The 21,493-nt window shown below is 42.8% G+C and overlaps 1 protein-coding gene across 1 annotated transcript in view; it reads right to left on the reverse strand.

Moving 5' to 3' along the window:
* Window positions 1-20,203, reverse strand: part of tnfsf10l (TNF superfamily member 10, like) — a 50,628-nt gene extending 30,425 nt beyond the window's left edge. The window contains exon 1 of the mRNA XM_039766384.1: window positions 19,892-20,203. Coding sequence (XP_039622318.1) covers window positions 19,892-20,086 — 195 coding nt within the window. The 5' untranslated portion in view covers window positions 20,087-20,203. The remainder of the gene's footprint in view (window positions 1-19,891) is intronic.
* Window positions 20,204-21,493: the final 1,290 nt, after the last annotated feature.

Consider the following 21,493-nt stretch of genomic DNA (forward strand, 5'->3'; position numbering starts at 1 on the left):
AACATGGCTCCCTGTGGACCAATTTCATTGAAATCTGGTAAAGTCACTCCTTAAGGAAGTCTGTCAGTAAAGTTCAGTTTTCATTGCGATATCACAAATAGAATGCGCTGTACACATTTTTGAAAAATGAAAAATTCTCATTTAAAAAGCACTGGAGAATTGTTGAAATTGTGTTACTTAAAACAGAGGAAACTTTTTGTGCAACCTCAATTACTGATGAATTTACTCTTTCATAGTCACCTTGAGAGCGGTTATTTCCAGGGCTGTGGAGTCGGAGTCAGAGGCAATTTTGGGTACCTGGAGTCTAAAATGTACCGACTCCGACTCCTAATAAATTTAAGTAGATAGATACTTTATTAATCTCAAGGGGAAATTCACATGCTCCAGCAGCAGCATACTGATAAAGAACAATGTTAAATTACAGAGTGATAACAATGAAGGTATAACAGACAGCAACTTTGTATAATGTTAACGTTTACCCCCCGGGTGCAATAAGAGTCGCATAGTGTGGTGGAGGAGCGATCTCCTCAGTCTGTCAGTGGAGCAGGACGGTGATAGCAGTCTGTTGCTGTAGCTGCTCCTCTGAATGGAGATCGTAATGAAAAAAAATATAGCAAGTACAAATGTCCCATTTCACAAACAATAGTCTTAATGAAGTACTTCTCTGATGTAAGAATAAAGCCCAGTGTATAGTTGTGTTACTACTAGTGTGAAGGTGATCTGAGCTATTCTACAACCCGACATTCACATACTGTAATCTGGATTATAGTACGTTACAAAAAGTGTTTTCATTTATTTCAGATATAATGTGTTTAACAAGTTCATCTGAGTGTCAACAAGTGTAATGGTGTAGGTGAACGTGTGTGCTATGGCCTGATGTGTGTTCAGGGGTTCTTGTTTTTTGTTTAACTGGCCTGCACAGTAGAGAGTCTGCTTCCTAGCCAGTAGTTCTGTGGTTAAATGACGTGTATGTTGCCTTCCTTCAATCAACATGGAAAATAAATTAGCAAATTAAATACAGAGGAGTCGGAATCAGAACTACCAGAAACTAAGGAGTCAGAGTCTGAGTCGAAGGATTTATCTACCGACTCCACAGCCCTGGTTATTTCAACTTGTATATTTTGTACATTTTCTTTCCTCTTTTACACATCTGATAGCCATTACTGGTACCAAAACATGAAATAGCAGCAGAGTCAGCACTTCAGCACTTGCCCCCATCATCAGCAGGCGTCATGAACCTCAGTAACATCAGCTCACTTCTACTGCTGTTTGAAGTTGCACTGGTTAAGTTAAATGAACTTCACCACCAGAAGAGCAACACATGTAGTAAGCACGGACAGCAAAAAGTTACTTAACTTCAATATTCATGTAGAAATGAGCATGTCAGTTATGCATCAAGTGAAAAAACACGTACGCAGCGTTACACCGAACACAGCCCCAGTATCTGCAGGTGGTAACATTATAATGGCTTGGCATTTCTCTGACACTATAATTTATGAGCAAAACACCACAATGTTCTGCTACCCATGGGGGTCAACTTGATTCAGCCTAAAATTTTAGGTTAAGATTTCAACAGACAGTTTATCTCTCCATAGAGTACTTCTTTCAGAAATGTTATGTTCAAGAAATGTGGACAACACCTAGTCATAATCAACCACCCTCAATGAACAACCAACCACAGCGCGTCAGTCAATTCAATTTTTACATCTGGTGTCAATAACAGCTATTTCAGTCACCACTAGCCTAATTGGGTTTGGTTTTTAGATATTTTACTCTCCTAATACACAGAATTAGATGCTAATCTCACTTTTATTTCTGAATATGATAAACAAAATCTATCTTTGATGAAGTTAGCAAGCAAATATTAAAAATACTCCAACTTTCAAAACAGTTAAGTAAGCCAGTGAAAGGTAACTGAATGCTCCACCATGTGCACATTTTGTAACATTGACATTCTTGGGGCTGTTCTGTCTCCACTGTAGCATTGAGTGGAACTTCCTTCCCATGGTGCACTTGGTTTGTGTGTGGAGCTTGTCACTCCCTGCTGGACTCAGTAGCCCTGACTGCTTACTGCCTCTCTTGGGTTTGCTTGCTCTTGTCATTCACTCTTTTCTTCTTGGTATTAATAATTCATCTCTAAAATGTACACGTTGGATTACTAGGTAACCATACGGTATTTTAGCTTCATGTGGATTAGGACGAGCACGTGGTTTGCGATAGCTGGCATCTCATCTGGGTTTGCTCCTGTTGTGCACCTCGGGCTGCTTATATTCACCTTATGGACAGATCAATCGTTTCTATTTGAATTGGTCCATCAGAACAGTGCGGTGTGGTGGTTAGTCCGTTGCTGCTTCACTGATGCAGTGTTCATGGCTCAAATTCTGCACCAGGTCATTCTCTCTCTTTCGATTTACACATTCTCTTCGTGTCTCTGTGGGTTTTCCTTCTGATACTTCAGTTACTTAGCAAATGCAAGATGGCTCCTTTGTAGGTGTGTTTGTGTGTGTGGGCTCAGAGCTGCCAGAATGTGTTCCTGCTCCCGCAAATGGCCTAAGCAGATTTGAGAATGTAACTAGCAAGTCCATCTTTGTATGGAGTGTTTTGTCAGTGCTCCGGAATGATGATTTGGCAGCAGGCGACAGCCCATTTGGGTGTAATGGATGAACACTTGGCCTCAGCATCCAATTCTGACACAAGAATCATAAACAGAAATAAATAAAACAGCTGCCAATGACAGAGGTGATCTGTTCCGTTATTGGTCAAAACACGGACCTCTTTGTCCAACGAGCAGTAGATGTCTCTTCTGATTTCTTAGAGAGCACTTCTTTACGTGAGCCTTGTTAATGAGTAAGAGATGAGCTCTCTTATTGCTTCATCCTGGATCAAAGGCAATCCTCTGGGACGCACTGCACAGCCATGCAAAGTTTCAAATTAACAGCGTCTCGGATTGTTTTTTTCCTTTCAGATATAAACAAGCAGATGTGCCAGAATGTTAAAACACCAGGCTGCATCTGTTAGTAGTAAACCCAAAAACAAGTCATGGTATGAAAATGACATTGGACAATGGACAAAGCAAATGTTTATCTGCAGCTGGGTCACATTTCAGCAAATTACAACAGAGTTTCCAAAGCTCTGCCCAAAGTTTTTATGTGTGTCAGAAATGCAGAAGAAACTGTAATATCGGTGAGGTCAAAAGTCTAGCACACCTCTCATCTGCTGTGTCCTACAAACATAAGAAATGTGAGGAACGAGAGGAGACCATTCAGTCCATCAGGCTGGCTTATTTAGCGAAAAGCTAAGCTGGCCCAATATCTCGTCCAGATTCTTCTTAAAGGTGGTCAAAGTTTCTGCTTCATTCCATGTCTCAATAGTCCCACAACTCTTTGCGTAAAGAAGTACTTCCTGTCTTCAGTCTTAAATGCACTTCCCCTTAATTTCTAGTGATGTCCTCAAAGTATGTGATTCACCATTAAGCCAAAAGAATGTTGCTGGATCTACTTTATCAATGCTTCTGAAGATTTTCAATACCTGGATGAGGTCTCCATGCTGCCTCCTCTGCTCGAGACTCAACAGGTTTAATTCTCTGAATCTGTCAGAGTAGGCCATGTCCTTAAGTCCTGGGATGCACTTGGTTGTTTTCCTCTGCACAGCTTCATGTGCTGCTATGTCTTTCTTGTACTGTGATGAACAGAACTGCATACAATACTCCAGATGTTGATCTCAATAGTGTATCATATTGTTTGAGCATAACTTCCCTTGATTTATATGCAATGCTTTTTATCAAACAGCCAACCATTTTATTTGTCGTTTTATTTGCTTCTGTACATTCCTTAGATGATGAAAATGCTGAGTCAACAAACCCTTAAAATCCTTTTCAGAGGTTGCTTCCTGTAGCAAAGTGTCTCCCATCTTGTATTTATAATTGACATTCACTTTGTCCCACTTCTCCTTCTTCATGTTTCCATAAAGCAGTGGTTCCCAAACTCAGTCCTGGGGACCCCCTGGGTCTGCAGGTTTTTGTTCCAACCAATGTTTGTTTTTAAATGGACTACAAGCTTGTTGTGGGTCAGTGAAAAATATATAATATGTTTTAATAAAAGTTAAGCAGTTATATGTGGATAATTTTGGTTTTTGTTACCTTTTATTTATGTTCATCCTGCCTTTCTGTTATTGACTAATTAACAGTTGCAGCCTTTCATCATCTAGTGTTGTTCTTCCTGGGTGTCTGCTTTGCTTGTTTTTAGTTGTGACTATTAGGATACAATGAAGGGCGCAAACTACAATAGGAACAATAATAGGAAAACAAAAAAGATTGAAACATTTAAAGCTATAGTAAAAAATAGAAATATTCTAAATGTCTTATAAGGTAAAAATCATACTGCTGTGCTTCTCTGAATGCAGAATAAGAGAAGAGAAAAAAAGACCACCATACTAAATGAGATGAATTATTATCACTTATTGTGAAATGGGGGGGGGGTTCAAAAACTTGCAGCCCCAGGGGGTCCCCAGGACGGAGTTTGTGAACCAGTGCCCTGAAGGCTACGTCACATCATGTGACTTTTCAGTTGTAGTGTTCATTTACCTAATCTTAGCGAGTCAGAGACCCTCAAGAAGGGGTGAACACGGTTTAAACTGACGTGGTCCAGCGCTGAGATCAGCGAGCAAAGTCAGCAAATTTGACATACCCCACGACTAGAAGTCGACTAAAGCTGAGACACTTCTTCTGCCCGGGGCTAAAGTGAACATAACATGGTGGGCCTTAAAGCCAGCATTGCCTTACACATGAACACACACGACAAGTTTAATACCGAAAACGAGTGCAAAGTCTCAGCCAGTAACAAGAAAACCACTGAGATTTATTTTGCAAACTCAGAAGAGGTAACTGTAACCTACAATAAGCAGAAACTGGCCCTGATGACACAACACCACAAGAAATTCAGCTAATTGTTAGAATGGCGCAGCTAATAAGAAACAGAGGACACAAAGGTCTGCTGACATAACCAATCGGAGAAACACAGAGGAGTGCTGGAACTCATTAAATCACAAATAAAAGAGCAGGCCCCACGCCCTGTTTACATTTGTCACTCTATCAGATTGGCCTGTCGAGCCCTCCGCCAATGTGTTTAGAAAAAAAGAAATGTAAAAAGGATCAACCTGTGTGCCAAAGAGGAAACCAAACTCGGCTGGCATTCTCTCTGAATGAGTGGGCTGCGTCTACTGCGTGCCAAAATGGACACTCTTGGGCTTCAGCTGCCACACGGCATTTTCTGTGCCTGCGCTGCGCTCACTCAGTGCACTGATGCGTTTGCATCAACCCTTCATGATCAGACTCAAGGATTTCAGGCTCTGCATAGATAAAGAATGTTATTTAAAATGGAATTCTACACTGAATGTATAAAGCACCTGAGCACACACTTTCCTCTTGCATGGCATGACGGTAAACTTTAAAGTAAAATATAAAGAGAATAATAAACAGGAGCGGCACAGGGAGTCTGCGGTGCGTTGGCACCCTGCCCAGGATTGGTTCCTGCCTTGTGCCCTGTGTTGGCTGGGATTGGCTCCAGCAGACCCCCGTGACCCTGTATTCGGATTCAGCGGGTTAGAAAATGGATGGATGGATGGCACAGGGAGTAGAGGTGCCACCTCACACAGGCCGCACCCTGACATTGCCAGTGTGAAGTCTGCATGTTCTTCCTGTGTCCATGTTAGTTTTTCTTCCCCATCTCCAAAAACAAATGTTAGATAAATCCATTTATCAATTCCATCTTGGCCCCTCTATAAATGAGTTGGCCCATCAATGGACTGTTGCTCTGATCAGTTCAAACTTTGCACCGTAACCATCAGACCTGCCATATGCTCCCAAATTAGATTAAATAGGTTTGACAATGTTATGTTATTTTCAATAAGGATTGCATAAAGATTCTCCCATGCTATTGTGCCACACCATTTTATCTTCCTCCACACTAAAATCATTGAAAACGCATATGACGGAGACCTTCACCTACACTGGGCATGAGAAGTGATCATCCCTGTGTTCATTCGTGAGAAGACGGATTATAAGCAGTACACAAATCAGCACATCTTGAACCAAACAGCATTTGTAAAACTAACTCAATAAAGAAAATTAAATAAACAAATAAATGTGCATGTGGCTTTATCATCGTCTGACTGCATTGTGCCATGGCGTCTCTGTCCTGTAGTCTTGTGAGCTCGGCTGCATTCCACAGCCCTCCATGTCGTTAAACACCTTATTAGTAGTTTTACGGCATCAATCTCTCCTGCTTACTGAATGGATGAAGTTTAAGTAATAAATGATAATTATAGCTTTCCCCTCAAGAGTGCCTGGGCTCTCCCTTAGAGGCAGGGTGAGAAGTGCCGACATCTGGGAGAAGATCGGAGTAGAGCCGCTGACCCTCCGCATCGAGAGGAGCCAATTGAGGTGCTTCGGACATCTGATACACATGCCTCCCTGTGGAAGATTTACAGGCACGACCAGCTGGGAGGAGACCCCCGGGAAGACCCAAGGCTCGCTGGAAGGATCATATAGGATCTCTCAGATGGCCTGGGAATGCCTTGGGATCCCACCGTATGAGTTGGCAAGTGTGACTGGGGAAAAGGACGGTTGGGCCTCACTGCTAAGATTGTTGCCCCCGCAACCCGGCTTCAGATAAGCGGTGGAACATGAATGACTGCGTGAACATTGGTTTGAGGCTGTCAACTGATTTTCACGGGGCTCTGAATTTTTCACTAGAATGGTAACGCTGCTAGAAATGGGGTAAGTCACAAAACTGATCTATGCATTTTGCACATGTATGCAGCATTCAAATCGTACAAAAACGCAATTTAGATGAATTCAAGTAATCAGCATAAAAAACACCACGGAAAGTAACTCTGCCGTGTTTGAATATGGTTTTCCTCCATTGAAAATGACCAATCATGGAATGAGACATTGTAATGAGCAATATCCAAACAGAGAAGGGTCAGGTGATAAGCACAAACAAATCAGAGAGCAGTTAGAATCCATCCATTATCCAACCCGCTATATCCTAACTACAGGGTCACGGGGGTCTGCTGGAGCCAATCCCAGCCAGCACAGGGCGCAAGACAGGAAACAAACCCCGGGCAGGGCGCCAACCCACCGCAGGGCACATACATACACACAATAACACACCAAGCACACACTAGGGACAATTTAGAATCGCCAATGCACCTAACCTGCAGAATCGGCACACTGAAACACGATGTCTTCAAAAGTATACGGCTCTGGAGAGAACTTTTTGAGAAGTCTTTGTTTTAGGAGGTTGAAAACGCTGGGGTAGTGTTAACAAAAGGTGAAAACAGAGACCAACGTCTCATTAGTCTCTGTTTTTACTTACTTTGTGGTCAAAAATTCTTTTTTATTTTTAAACGAAAATGTATTAGTGTGGATGAGGCCTAAATTGACCACACAAACAGAGTGTGAGTAATCAGAGTAATCAGCACAGAAGTGGATTGTGATGTGAGAGGAATGCCAAACAAGTCAGATGACGACTCACACCGGGCGTGACTCGGCTAACTCAGGAGGAATGGTCCTTGTGTTGTCTAGCTGTTCTTCTCTTGAGAGTCTCCCACACTTTTATATACTTTTTACAATATAGAGACCAAACCTGAACACAGCACAGCAGATGTGACCTCAGAAGTATTTTGTGTGGCTCAAGCAGAGCCGCTTGTGACCTGCAGCCCATGAGCTCTTTATTTCTGCATCACTGACTCATTACAAGCCGTTTGGACTCATCAGCTACTATTAATCTTTTCAAAATACTCTCAACACTCCAAACTCATATCCAACCTTACAATTCTGCTCCCTCACAATATGCACACTGGGACTCCTTCTGTGTGGAGTCTGCATGGACGCTACATGTTCATTTGGTCTCCCTGTCATAGTCCACCAACATTAGGCTAATTGTTCTTAACGAGTGTGTCTTCTGCCAGACTGGTTTGACTTTAGGGTCAGCACTCCTGAACATTGTGATGGCAGTAGGGGTTCAGATCTGGGGGGTACCAGTGGAGAAAAAGGACAGTCGGCAGTGCCATGTCCTGAGGCCTCTTATTCTTTTTCACACTTCTTTATATGGAAAGTCTTAAGAATTTGGAAGAATCTACTGACTAAAACAGAACCAGGCCATGTTTAAAATCACTTCTTTAAGGGATACATGATCACTCGGCGGTAAACTAACCAAAAGAGCTTAGTGTACTAGACAGTTGACATTCAAGTTGCTGTTCTGCCCCTTTTCATTGTGTGGCTATTACACAAAACTTAAACACTGGTTAGTGTGCAACTGACAGGAAACCATTCAGATGGTCCTCAAGCTGCAGCTGTTATGACTGGATGTTAGGAAGAAGGCAGGAATAAAAGGTCTTTAAACGATGGACTTTCAAATAAGGAGACAAGAAGACGACTTAAAAAGACTAGTAGATGTCATGATTTGGCTCTCAGTGTAAAGCTGATGGAGCTCTAAAAACCATTTAGACATCTTTTCTGAGGTTTATGAAATCCAGGAATCTAGTAGTCAGATTTATATTAGCATCAATGAATATATTTAGATACTGTATATTACTTCCGTGTAAGCCCACAGCACCGTCTTATTTTATTATGGGCACTGCCATTTTGGGACTTTAGTGTTGATAGTTGCTATGCAGTTGTTAGTGGTGACATCAAGAACACGGACGGCATGCTGTCATAGATCAAGCAGTGTATGTCATGTTACAGCTGGTGTTTGTTCCCTGGCTTATCTTTCTTTTTTGTACATTCTTTGTTTAACTTAAATGATATATTCCATATGTTTATAGTACTTATGTGCTTTTTTAATATTGTTCTATAATTTTTATTATGTACTGTGCTATGTTCTCTTATCTTCCATTTGTTTTGTGTATGTGGCCCCCAAGAGGCGGGGCCACCATGATGTCACTACTGAAGATCCGCCCCCAGCCTTTATCTTTGTAAGCTAAGTGCAGATCCTTCAGTGGTCATTGGGTTTAGCTCTTGATTTACAGATTTGACTTGTTCACCTTGGATTGCCTTTTAGGTAAATACCTTTGCCTTATTTTGCTATTTTTGTTCTTCTTTTGTTTATATCAGAATGTTTCAACCAGTGTGCCATGAAAATTATCCAGGTGTGCCATGGAAATAATAGTGTAGCGCACTTGGCTCTGAATCTGAGAGGGAAAAGCTCCGCAGGTGGTCGAGACCTGTCTGAGGAGGACAGGACTACCAGGAGAAGCTGGCATAAAAGCAGCTGTGCAATTGCTATGTTAGAGCACTTCGGACACGTCTCCTGGCTACAGTCCATCTGTTTGACGGTGTGGTGGCCAGCGAGTCTCGCAGGGCTGTTGAATAGTGGGCGTATGAGTTGCCTCTGAGGCAGAGAGGGATGGGCAAAGGGACGAAGCAGCTGGGAGGTGCCAGCCAAGTGCTCACTAAGTGCTGTGTCTGCGATCGCTGATCCTGGAGCTGCTTTTTAACTAGCTTCTTCGATAGACTTGCCCCTCCAGACAGATGAACACGTGTATGAGATAAAATGTGTTTGTGGCTAGTAAAACACTGCTGTGCCTTGGGATGTTTTTGGTTATAAAAAGTGTGCCACTCCAGAAAAATGATTGGGAAACACTAGTTTACGTAATTAAATTCATATTTTATAAAATTCTTTTTGGGCTTGATTCTCAAATCAAAGTATTTTTTTATGGTATTTCTTTCCCTTCAGAGGCTTTTTGATACATTTTGGGATATTTAAAGTAAACTGAACTTCAAAAGCCTGTTCCTCACTTTTGGGGCCTAGGCAGGCCTGAAGCCTGCCATTGAAGTTGGCAGGTCAGGCTGCATTTGGCAAAGCTTTTTGTGGGCATGTTTGGAAGGGCCCTGACCTGTTTTATGGTTGTTTTATGAAGCTACAGACCATTTTGCCATTTTGTGTGCTGCTTCATTACAACAGTTTAAAGATCAAACTCTTAGTTTTCTTGGTTTATCCAATTTGTTGGCTCAACCTAAAATTCAAGCTTTTCATTGTTTGTTAGAATTCTTTTTTGGTTCTGACTTTCATTTTCCCTTACATTTTAGCTCTGGCTATGTGACTGTTTGGTTACTGTCCTCTCACTTCATTTTTTAGCATATTATTACTTTACGTCCTTGCTAAAGATACAAATCAGTCACAGAGAGACATTTTTTAGGCATATTGTCGTAGGTATGAAGGAACACCAGTAGCGTTTCTTGACATGCTGAATAATTCAATTGCTAGGAGTCTCCATGCAAGTGTCTTAGAGAGGATGTGCAGAACCGTTCATAATGGCCTTTAGTTTTGTTTTCATTCTCTCCACCACTGCTACCTCCAATGGGTCCAGAGTGCATCCCATAATTGAGCCTGCCTTCTTAATATGCGTGTCGATTGGATGTGCTACTCTTGAAGTGACGCTAGCAGCCCAGCACACCACAGTGCAGAAAATCATACTGGCCATCACAGAGTTATAGAAGATGTGGAGGATGCCACTTCCCACATTAAAGGAATGCAATGTCCTCTGTGTTATTAGACCAGTCGAGCCGGTCACCAATGTGGAACCCAAGTATCTGTAGCAGTGCACCACCTCCAGGACTACTCCTTGAGTAGCTGCTTACATTGGAGGCTGTTTGGTGAGATGAAAGTCAATAAGCGGTTCCTTGCTTTTGCTGTTAAGTTGCTGAGAGAGAGAGGAGAGGAGAGGTTAGGATCCCAGATTAGGACCCAAGAGCAGCCATGCAATGGGTGACACCTCAGCACCACACTAGTTCAGATGGAGTAGAACAATGTGAGGTTTTTTATGGAGGCTGGAGTGCCAATTCTGCTACCAACCCCAAGGTTTTTCCCTGCAGGTTGGAGGGCCTACTTGCAGGGCTGGATGCAGATTAACGTCATACTCAGGATGGAGCAATTGCAGGCTATGGGCCTTGCTTGGGGGCCCAGCGGAGCAGAGTCACTGAGTGGACAAATATTTCTGCACCAAGAAACACGGCCTTCAAACTGGCTTCAATAATCTGTCTAACACCACATATATATATATATATATATATATATATATACACCATTAGGGCGGAATCCTCTGAGAAATTCTGCAAGTTACAAGACTTGGTGTTATATTTATAATCAGAGGCGTACACAGTGAAGAGAAAAGGAGACAGAACTGTTCCTTGTGGTACGCCAGTGTTGCTCACACAATCCTTGAGTCTCACAAACTGCAGTCTGCCTGACAGACAGTCCAGTGTCTGGCACACCTCAGGCACCTTCACCTGCATACCCCAGAACTCACCCCTTAACAATGATGGCTGGATGGTATTGGAGGCTCTGGAGCAATCAAAAAACATGATCATTATGGTGCTGCCAGCTTTGTCCAGGTGGGAAGGAAAGGTATTAGGCAGATAGATGATTGCATCTTCCACACCAACCTTTGTCCGATATTTTCTTTTTTCATTTCTGTTGTGGTACAACAAATATGAAATATCCGACAGTTGAGCCACTGTTCTGTTTGTGAGATCCAGAATACCTGTGTTCCTGCTTTCCTCTAAACCGCATCATATGTATTGTGCCTCTGGCTGGGTTCTCAATGGTTGTCAAGTCTAACACCCACACAAGCCTGCATATATGACTTAAGACAACATCAATCATGTTTGGAAAAGTCATACAGTGCGACAGGGGCTTTAGTCTAAAGAATAAATCCAGCGACACATTATATCATTTCTAGTTGAAGGGGAAGTCAAAGTTAACGACTGCAGTTGCTGATCTCATCACCTGAGGATGTCAGATTACACAACTAGAAATTGCAAGGGATGACAAATTACACAACTCTGTGATGACTCTCCAGCACAGTTCTCAAAGTACTGCAAGCCCATTGCATTCTGATATCAGGAACGTGCTGTCTAACAGCGATGCTGCTTTACAGAAGCTTTTATGGTACAGTGAGCCAACAATCCCAGACCTTTTATCTATTCCCTTCATGGTACGACAAACTCAAGACATGAGATAGAAGAGACTTCCTTTCATCTGCTTGCTCCAAAACACCCACAATTCCTCATTCTGCGTAGCTGCATTATATGCATTGCACTTCTAAGCGATTCCTTAATGGTTCTCAACTCTTGCACACACCGAACATGCCTGTTTGATTTTGTCAGGATGAGTCACAGACTGGTTGGACTGAGTCACAGCGATGTGCTATGACTGCCTCTAAATTGCTAAAATTATATAAATAAAGTCTGCGACTTAAAGTCACTCGAAAAGCCGCGTAGTATGAAGCAACCTTAAAACGTGGCCACATTTCACATACAATGTAGCTTTTGTTTTAAGATGGCACTTTGGCAGAAGGATTAGTGCAGCTACATCGTACCTCCAAGGGAAATAAATGAACACAGTTCTATGATTAGAGAGTGACCCTTGTCTGCTGTGATCTCCACTTTGGGACAGCTGACCTTGGCTAGATTGACCTTCCATATGAGCCTATGAATGAATGATTGGGCAGATTCAACAAAACAATTTCTTTTTTTTATAAAGAAAATGCAGCTTTATATTTTATAAATATAGATATAGAATATATATATATATATATTATTTTTTTAATTCTGAATCGCAATCTGATTATTAAGTGGTCAGCCAGTCACCAAACATCCACTACGTACTCTCCGTTGCAAAAAGCGGCTCATAGATATTTGATAGAACACCTGCCAAACAATACAAAGAGTACACAACACATATTTCGCCCTTACTGGGGCTCGTCAGGTGTACGTACTTTTGCATCCCCTCACGCAGATTGAACCTTGGATGTCAGCACCCATGGCGATGCCCCCAATGCTGCGCCACAGCAGCTGGTTCACTTGTTTGGCAGAGTGAAGACTGCACTATTACATTCTTTTTTAAGTTTGAATCGCAATCTGATTATTAGGTGGTCACCTACCAGGTAACACTTACTAATGGGAAAGACAACATAATTGTTTTTGGATCACCATTTCCTCCTTCGTTGCTGATATAACAATACAAAATGAGAATAATCAGAATACAAAACAGTATAACAGCAGAAACAATAAGGAAAAACAATACCTGTGCACATTAATAACAATTGCCTTGCAGTACTGTGGTGCTTCACAAGGTAAAGGCACAGGAAACGGCATAAGGGATCAGAAGACAAGACAAAAGGCAAAAGAAAAACAAAGATCCAAACCAGAAGTAACTTAACCCTCTTCAGAACCAAAAATCAGAGTCAGAATGCAGTCCAGAGTTCTTTACGCAAAGAATCAGAAAAGTAACGACTTTAATATCTCGGCAGCCTTCAATAGTGTGGAAATGTAATGGCGACCCTTTTCTGGAGCTGCATAGGTGATGTTACATGTCAGCACGGCCAGATTGTTACCAGGATGACAACACATCAAATGGCAATGCCAATTAAAAAATACACGTGGCATTAAAGACATTGCAAAGTGTGGTACCCGGATGGGGGACACCCAGGTGGACCGGAGGAGGGCTTGCGCCTTCCCCAGACCATGTGGGGGCGACCACCCTGGTACCTTTGGGGGCCACGGGTACAGAGCTTTGAGGCTCCACCCTGTAGGGGCCCGTGGTCACTGCCAGGGGGCGCCCCTATCCCTTTGGAGCCCTGAACCTCAGCACTTCTGCCACACCCGGAAGTGCTGGGGGGGAGAAGAGAGGGGACACCCAGAGTGCTTCTGGGGATGCAGCCGGCACTTCTGCCACACTGGGGCGTGTCGGTGGGAGGTTGCCAGAACCCACCTGGAGCACACCCGGGTGCTATAAAAGGGGCCGCCTCCCTTCATTGAATGGCTGGAGTCGAGAGTGTGGTGGACGAGGTCTCTGGAGGAGGCGGCCTGAAGAAGGAAAGAGGCACTGTGTTGTGGCCAGGACTTTTGGGGACTTTGGGGTTGTGTGTGGCACTTTGACTTGTAAATATTGTATAATAAACGTGTTGTGAGTGACATGAACGTGTCTGCCTGTCTGTGTCTGGGCCAGCTTCCACAAAAGTAATTTTAAATAATTCAAATAACTGTCAGTTGCCACAACCAATGACAAAATGAATTTGCCACTATTCAAAACTTTAATTGGATTCAAAGCTCAGCAGTAAAACACAATCATATTTCCATAATAAATTAAAGGTGAATACAAGTCACAGAAAGTACCTTGTGTGACCGACCACCTCTTGCAGTCACCACTGTTTGATGCCTCTGGCACATGAGAGAGTGTTGTGTGTTGGTTGAATGTATAAGTAACTAATATTTTCCTTTACTCTGTACGTGTGACAACTCAACTACTGCTACACAAAGCCAATAGGTCTGGAGGCTGTGGGATGTTGTCCAATGCCTACAGAAGGGCCTGATGAAATTGATGGCCATTGGCAGAAGGTCACATCTGGATGTTATGATCCAGGGCATCCTGAAGGTGCTCTGTTGGGTTAAGGTCAGAGGATTGGGCTGGCTGAAACATCACCAGCACACCATTGTTCTTCAGGACAGTTGTGACCACAGCACTGTGTGTGGCCTCGCTGTATTCTGCTGTATAGTCAAATGTTTAGGATTTCTGAGCGGGGGTTGCAACTCTAAGGGCAGCAACATGGAGCCCACCCATTGTTATCCTATCACCATTGCCAGCAGTTTCAGCAACAGTATTGACAGATGATCTCAGATGTGTCAGTCCTGCTCTGGTATGGTCACTCAAAGGCTACCAGACAGTTGAATGGTTGTCTGTGCTGCCAAGCTACTTGATTCTCATCCGCAGCTGAGGCCTGGTGGTTTGGCCTAATCCATTATGTCTGGTACTGCAGCAGGCCAAAGGTTCAAGGCATTACAGAATGGACAGAAAACTGGCAAAGTGTGGTCTTTACCTTGCTGTGTCCTATTCTTTGAAAGAAGGTCTTTCACAGGTGACTTGACCACTCACTTTGGTGGGTTAAAGTGTACCTGACTTTCATGTATTTGTGAAGTTAAACCACACAAGCTGTTTAACTGAAACAAATGACTTCCTTAAACATACACAATCTATAACTATAGCTTTTTCATTCAAGATGCATTTCTTTTTTCATTACATTTATATACAGGGGTGCGCAAACGTAGGTTTACTGTTGTGCGCACGTGATTCACAGAGTTTATTCTTGCATTATTACGTATTTATTAATTATTGTATTATCTGTCATCTTCTTATTATTAAAGTGAGCTTCAGTGTAGTAATCAGAACCCGAGTGTCTTTTTCCGTATGAACAACTGTAAACCGACTTTTGCCCACCCCTGTATGTTGTGTTTTCCCACATACCAGTAGGTGAGCTCCATTTTTGATGAACAGCAGTGCATTCACAATTATAAGGAAGAACCTCCTTCAAGTGAAAGAAAATCTGAATGACATGAATTACAGTAAATTTCTGAACAAGGAAGGGGGAAATGGCAATAAATAAACTCTTAGACATGTAAAGCAGTTAACATGATAGAAAAAGCAAGTGACCACATGCAACGAGATAGCAGGAAAACACTTCACAGGTCAATATGACACGTCATCCTTTATGTGTGTTAGATCTGTGTGATCAAAGAGCCAAAGATCTGGGATTTAATATCAAATGATAAGGTAAACTAATATAAAAAGTATAATGAATGCATTATTTTAAATTATAATGTAATAATAAGAAGAATATAATTACTCCAGGATTGGCTCCAGCAGACCCCTGTGACCCTGTAGTTAGGATATAGAGGGTTGGATAATGGATGGATGGATGGATAATTACTCCAGATACTGTATGTTGTAGGGGATTGATGCCAGAGGCACAGGTGGCACTAAGTTGGTAGAATACAGAAGAGCCACTGAAAGACTGGACAGAGCCAGCACAGGATAGGCAGGAGGGTTTGTGTGTAGTGCCCCCAGTGGAATTGGAGTGAAGGAGGTTGTGGTCGCTGGAAAGAAGCCAGAATGCTAGAAAACACATAACCCAGGAAAACATCTGTCTGACTCTCTGCCCGACAGAGTGAGGCTATGGAGGACTTCTAGGAGGCCAGCACGCCCCCTCAAGGCTGCCAAGAGGGAGCCTTCTGCGCAGCCCAGAGAGCAGCCAAAGACCGTCATGTCTGTATGAAGTGCAAGCACCCCTAGTATTGTAAGGGCACATCTGAGCCCAAAAGTAATTCCTGTTGTGATCCTAGAATGAGGAATGAGGTTTAAAGGCTACACATTACCACCGTATGAAGGAGTATGGAGTCAGGAAATAGATCACCTAAAGGAGGAAGTGAGACCAGGGGCTGGTGAGAGGAAGAAAGAGATGGATGGATGAGAGGTGAGAAGAAAGTGGAGCCACAACACCCAAGTCGTGCACCCTCTCTGTCCGACAGAATGAGGCTATGGAGGCCTGCTGGGAGGAAGGCTGTCAAGTGAGAGCCTTCTGCTCGGTTGTGGAGAGCAGGCAAAGCCTAGCAGTCCTGCAGCCCCTCAGGGCCCCGTGTGTAGACTGCCCAGGAGCCACTGAATGATAGCAACCCTGGAATTGTAAGGGCACATCTAAGCGCACAAGTAAATCCCATTGTGACCCTGGAATGAGGAATGGGATGTAAAGGCTGCACACAGCCACTGCATGAAGCAGTATGGAGTCAGGAGGAGGAGGAGGATCACCAAAAGGAGAAAGTGAGGTCAGGGTCTGGAGAGTGAGAAAAAATAAGAGTTGGATGGAGAGCAGATGACAAGGACCAGGAGCAGTGGGGACAATCCGCGATGAAGCCTGTCTAGGAAAGGCAGCACTGCACTCACTTTGTCTGTCTTTCTATTGTCTCTTTTTTCACCCCTGCCTCGTGTTTTGCTGGTAACCAAAAAACATTATTTTAAAAATGTTGAACGTTCTTGCAGGATATTGCATTTGAAGAGATAAAAGGGGCACACGCACATTGCCATGTATATAAAGTTATGTGGCTTTCACTCAAATCAGCATGAACAGATGTGCATTTCTTTACAGCTGTTGCATTAAATATAAAGATGACAATGTCGCCATTCACAAAGACATTTGATTACTTGCCGAAAAGACCCCACAGAGGCTCAGCAGAATCTTCCTTACAGACCCCATCTGCTTTAAGAGAAGAGCGCTGTTTACTTACAAAGTTGGCAGCTTCTCTTAATCCATTTAGTATGTATGTGCACAAAGGCAATTTAGTAACTTAAGAGCCTGCAAGCGCATTTTAAAATAAAAAAAGTTACTTTCAAAGTCGTTTTTCCAGTTAACTCCACAGTCCTAATCCGCTGAACCAGTCATCACTAGAAATGGAGTCATGTCTTAACCACAACCCCCTCAGATTCTTGAATTTGTTATGAGACGACTCCTTCAGGCTTTTCTAGCAGTTCAAAAACTATGCTGAAGATTCTGCTGTAAACTATTATTTAAACACACCCTGAATGAACCTCAATTATGAAAATAAAGCAAAAAGATACAAATAAACATCCTTAGGCCTGGTAAATCCAATTCCAGAGCCTACCCCACCAGCACTGGACACAAGGAAGCAGATCACCCTGAACTGGTGGTGCCAGTCCGTCACCTACATGCCCACTCCCACTGGCACCAGTGTAATACACACATCTTTTTGATATGGGAGGAAAACTGGAGTACCTGGAGTGAGGTGAGAATACGAAAAATCCACACACGTGGCACACGATCCATGAAGAAGCAGCATTAAGACACAGATATTGTAACATCTGCATTCATATTCAGTGGAAGCGTTTTGATACGGCTTATTGTTAGTCTGGCAAAGAAGAGGATTATGGGATACCACGTGTATTCTGATAAAGCGAAATGTGACCAGAGATGTGCATTGGGTACAAACGAGTCTGGAAAAGTGAAGAGAGATACGGAGAATTGGAGATTTACAGCTGCTTGGGAGAGATGGAAGGCTTTGTGGATATTTGAGAACAGGAAGTAAGGCATTTACTGGGAATTGCTCTTTGATCAAAGATCAATGTATGGAAATTGGTCCAATATTTTAGAAAGATGATGATTTCAGCTATGGAAAGAAAATACGGGGACAGTAGTGCTTTTCAACAAGTATGTTTTTGTTATATTGTGAAATGAAACAGGATATGAAATAATAGCAATTGCAAGTCACGTGTGAGTGAAAATATAATTGGTGTGAGCTTTGAAGATGAAAGTTACTTTGTATTTTGTATGATATAAATAAAATGCACTTTTATATATCATCTATATGCCAGTAGCCACACCACGTGCCCAAGTCATCCACCTGAAGCTAAGCTTGTTCAGGCCCAGCCAGTACTTGGATGGGAGGCCATCTAGGAAAAGCTTAAGTTGCTGCAGGAAGAGGTGTTGGTGAGAGCAGCAGAGGGCACTTACCCGGTGCTCTGTGTGTGGACCCCAATGCCCCAGTGCAGTCAAAAATGGTGCTGCCCCTCAGATGAGATGTAAAACTGAGGTCCTGACTCTCTGTAGTCATAAAAGATCCTTCCTTTGTAAATTGCTGGGTATAACCCGACATCCTGGCTAAACTGCCCACCATGTCCTGGTCATTCTGGCCCCCAATTATCTCCTGTTTCTATCTGGCTATCCCTCTCACACCATCACCAAGTCATAGCTAATGCATGGTGAGTGTACTGGCACAAATAAAATGGCTTCCATCACATCATCCAGGCGGATAATACACATTAGTGGTGGTTGACGTGGCTTCCCACTCACTATGAAAAGTGATTTGAGTAATGTGAAAAGCAATACAGAAATGTAAAGAATAATTATTACTTATACATATAAAATATATTTCTACATATAAGCATACACAAATGTAGCTATTTGTCCATGGCTTTCCTCTTTTTTTTGGTCCTTAATGCTTATCATGAATTTATTCCTATTAGATTCTCCTGAATATTTGTGAATTGTTTTGTGGATGGCAACATTAGAACATCAGAAGATAAAGAAAATTCAACAGACTAGACAGGACCATTCAGTCCATCAAGCTTGTTGGTTTAGCTAATGGCTAAGCTGCCCCAAAAGGCACAATATAAATAACATGTACTAATGTAATTCCATACAATTAAATATATTCGCAAAAGTGAACATATAAAAGCTACAGAAACTTCAACATATATAAACAGAGAATTAAGATAAACCAGATGCCTCTGTATGTGCGTGTGTATGTATGAATACCTGAGTTTGTCTTTGATATACTGTAAGTTTTAATTAGCTCATTTATACATTTGTTTAATCAACACATATGGTATATACTCGGACACACACACATTAAAACATTCAATGCCTGTCTCATTCTTTCACCAGTATTTACACACTATGTCCAGTATATGACCCTGATAGCTGCAGGCACCTGTCCATCGCCATCGCCTACTTTACAAGTCTTAGCGATGCAGACAAACATCACGCACTTCGCTCGTACTCGGCGCGCCAGACTACAAACAACCAGCTACGTTAGCGTACATAATACTAATATATTTTATTTATTTGTAGGACATTTCGATGCCATAAAATATTACCTCGTTCAGACTGACTTTATGTATCTTAAAAGTATTCCAGCCTTTCGCTTTTGGGTCTCGCTAACTAAGCAGTTGCTTTTGGAAAAGAAAACGAGAATCTTTCATCGGCATCCAAAGGAAACACAAGAGGTCCTCCAAACTAAATTACAACTTGTTTGTGGTTCCAGGCTGTGCCTGCTGCCCTGCGCGGACGTGAGGTTGGCATGAGCCGCTAATGCTGCCAGAACGAAACCCGAACCCAGCATGCAGAGTTTTTAATTTTCCTGGCGCTTTTCCCCTAACGGCGCTACTGCTGCACACTACCAAGTGAAGCGCCTGTTGGGAAGCCAATCTCTCCGCTTGTTCCCCAGCAAACTCCCGCGTTGTGCCCGTCTCTGCCATACCTGCGAAATCGTCGTAGTGAAGTAAACGAAGAGACCGGCTGTGGACACGATTTGCAATACGATCACCACGGTCACCACCATAGCAATCCAGAGCTTTGTGGGTTTCTCTGCACGCTGCTCTGCCGGAATGATCATGTACGTGGTAGAGTCGTTGCTGGCAGATCTAAAATACTCCTGATCCCCGCGATTAGCCATGGGGCTGCCGAAGTCACAAGCATCAGATCTTCGCGTGTCCGATTCTCTCACTTGGAGGACGCAGATTACTTGGAAATCTTTTTTTCCCTGAACCGAGTGTTGAGTGGGGGAGGGCTCTCAGTGTTTTGTGACTATGCAGGCCAACTTGCCAAGCAGTCATTCAAAGCGCCAGGTTTCAGCTTCGTCAATTGTTAACCCTTTAGCCTCCTAGAGGAGTGGGAATCGGCAGGGGGAGGAAGTTTAGGAGGACAGGAAAACCCCATTGTTAAATTGGCATACATATGTGTATTGATAAGTATATCCATGCGTGGGTACTTTGATACAACATCATTTACTGGCGATTGTGAATATGACGAGTTAAGCAGTGGATGCAAGAATTTTGGTTCTCTGTTAAAGCGCTTAACGAGTGGCCTAACGACTAAAATTAAAATAAGTAATCTCAGCAAGAACAGGACGACACGGTTGGAAAATCAACAAGAACAAAATGACACGGCTGAAAACTCGTTTAGAGCACACTTCGCATAAATATTAGAACGTTTTTTCTTTACGCAAAGAACCAGAGGCAATTAACTCGTGGGGGAGAGTAGAACTTTGGGGACCCCAAAACTCGCCTTGATGTTATTTTTTGAGTTTGTAATTGAAATAATGGCCTGTCATTCCCACAAGTGTTTTAACGTTCCAGTGCTGATTGTAGCTACTTGTATTTCTTCCATGCCATGTTCCGGTCTTAACTGCAGCTAATGTTACGGGGAACAAGTTGACTTCCACCTGACTCAGCTAAGGGGATAATTGCGTCAAGGTAAGCGACGAATGAAAACAGGCGACGTGATAACCCCACTCGGCTACTGGGCTGACCCAGAATAAAAAGAAATTTGTATAAATGACAGGAGCCCACCTCTTCAACCAGCACATTGCCTTAACTAATATTCATTAACTACGCTTATTAAAACTAAAGATGCCAGAGTGGTTCTACAGAGCGATGCTATAGGGCAGGGGTAGGCAATGTCGGTCCTGGAGAGCTGCAGTGGCTGCAGGTTTTTGCTTCAACCGAGTTTCTTAATAAGAAGTCAATCATTGCTGTTGAAGCACTTATTGATTAAAGCCTGAGATAATCTAATACTTTCCTGGGGCCTCATGTATAACACCGTGCGTAGAACTCGCACTATAACATGGCGTAAGCACAAAAGCCGAAATGTGCTTACGCACAAAAAAATCCAGATGCAGGAATCTGTGCGTACTCCAACTTCCACGTTCTTCCGCTACATAAATCCAGATCAGCGTGAAAAGTAACGCTCGTCCACGCGCTTTATGTAACGCCCCAACTCCTCCCAGAATTACGCCTCTTTGAAAATGCAAATCAATATAAATCGCCCTTAAGCACAGCCTTCTGTGAAAAGACAATGGGAA

Source organism: Polypterus senegalus, chromosome 10 (assembly GCF_016835505.1).
Source record: "Polypterus senegalus isolate Bchr_013 chromosome 10, ASM1683550v1, whole genome shotgun sequence".
Taxonomy (NCBI): Eukaryota; Metazoa; Chordata; class Cladistia; order Polypteriformes; family Polypteridae; genus Polypterus; species Polypterus senegalus.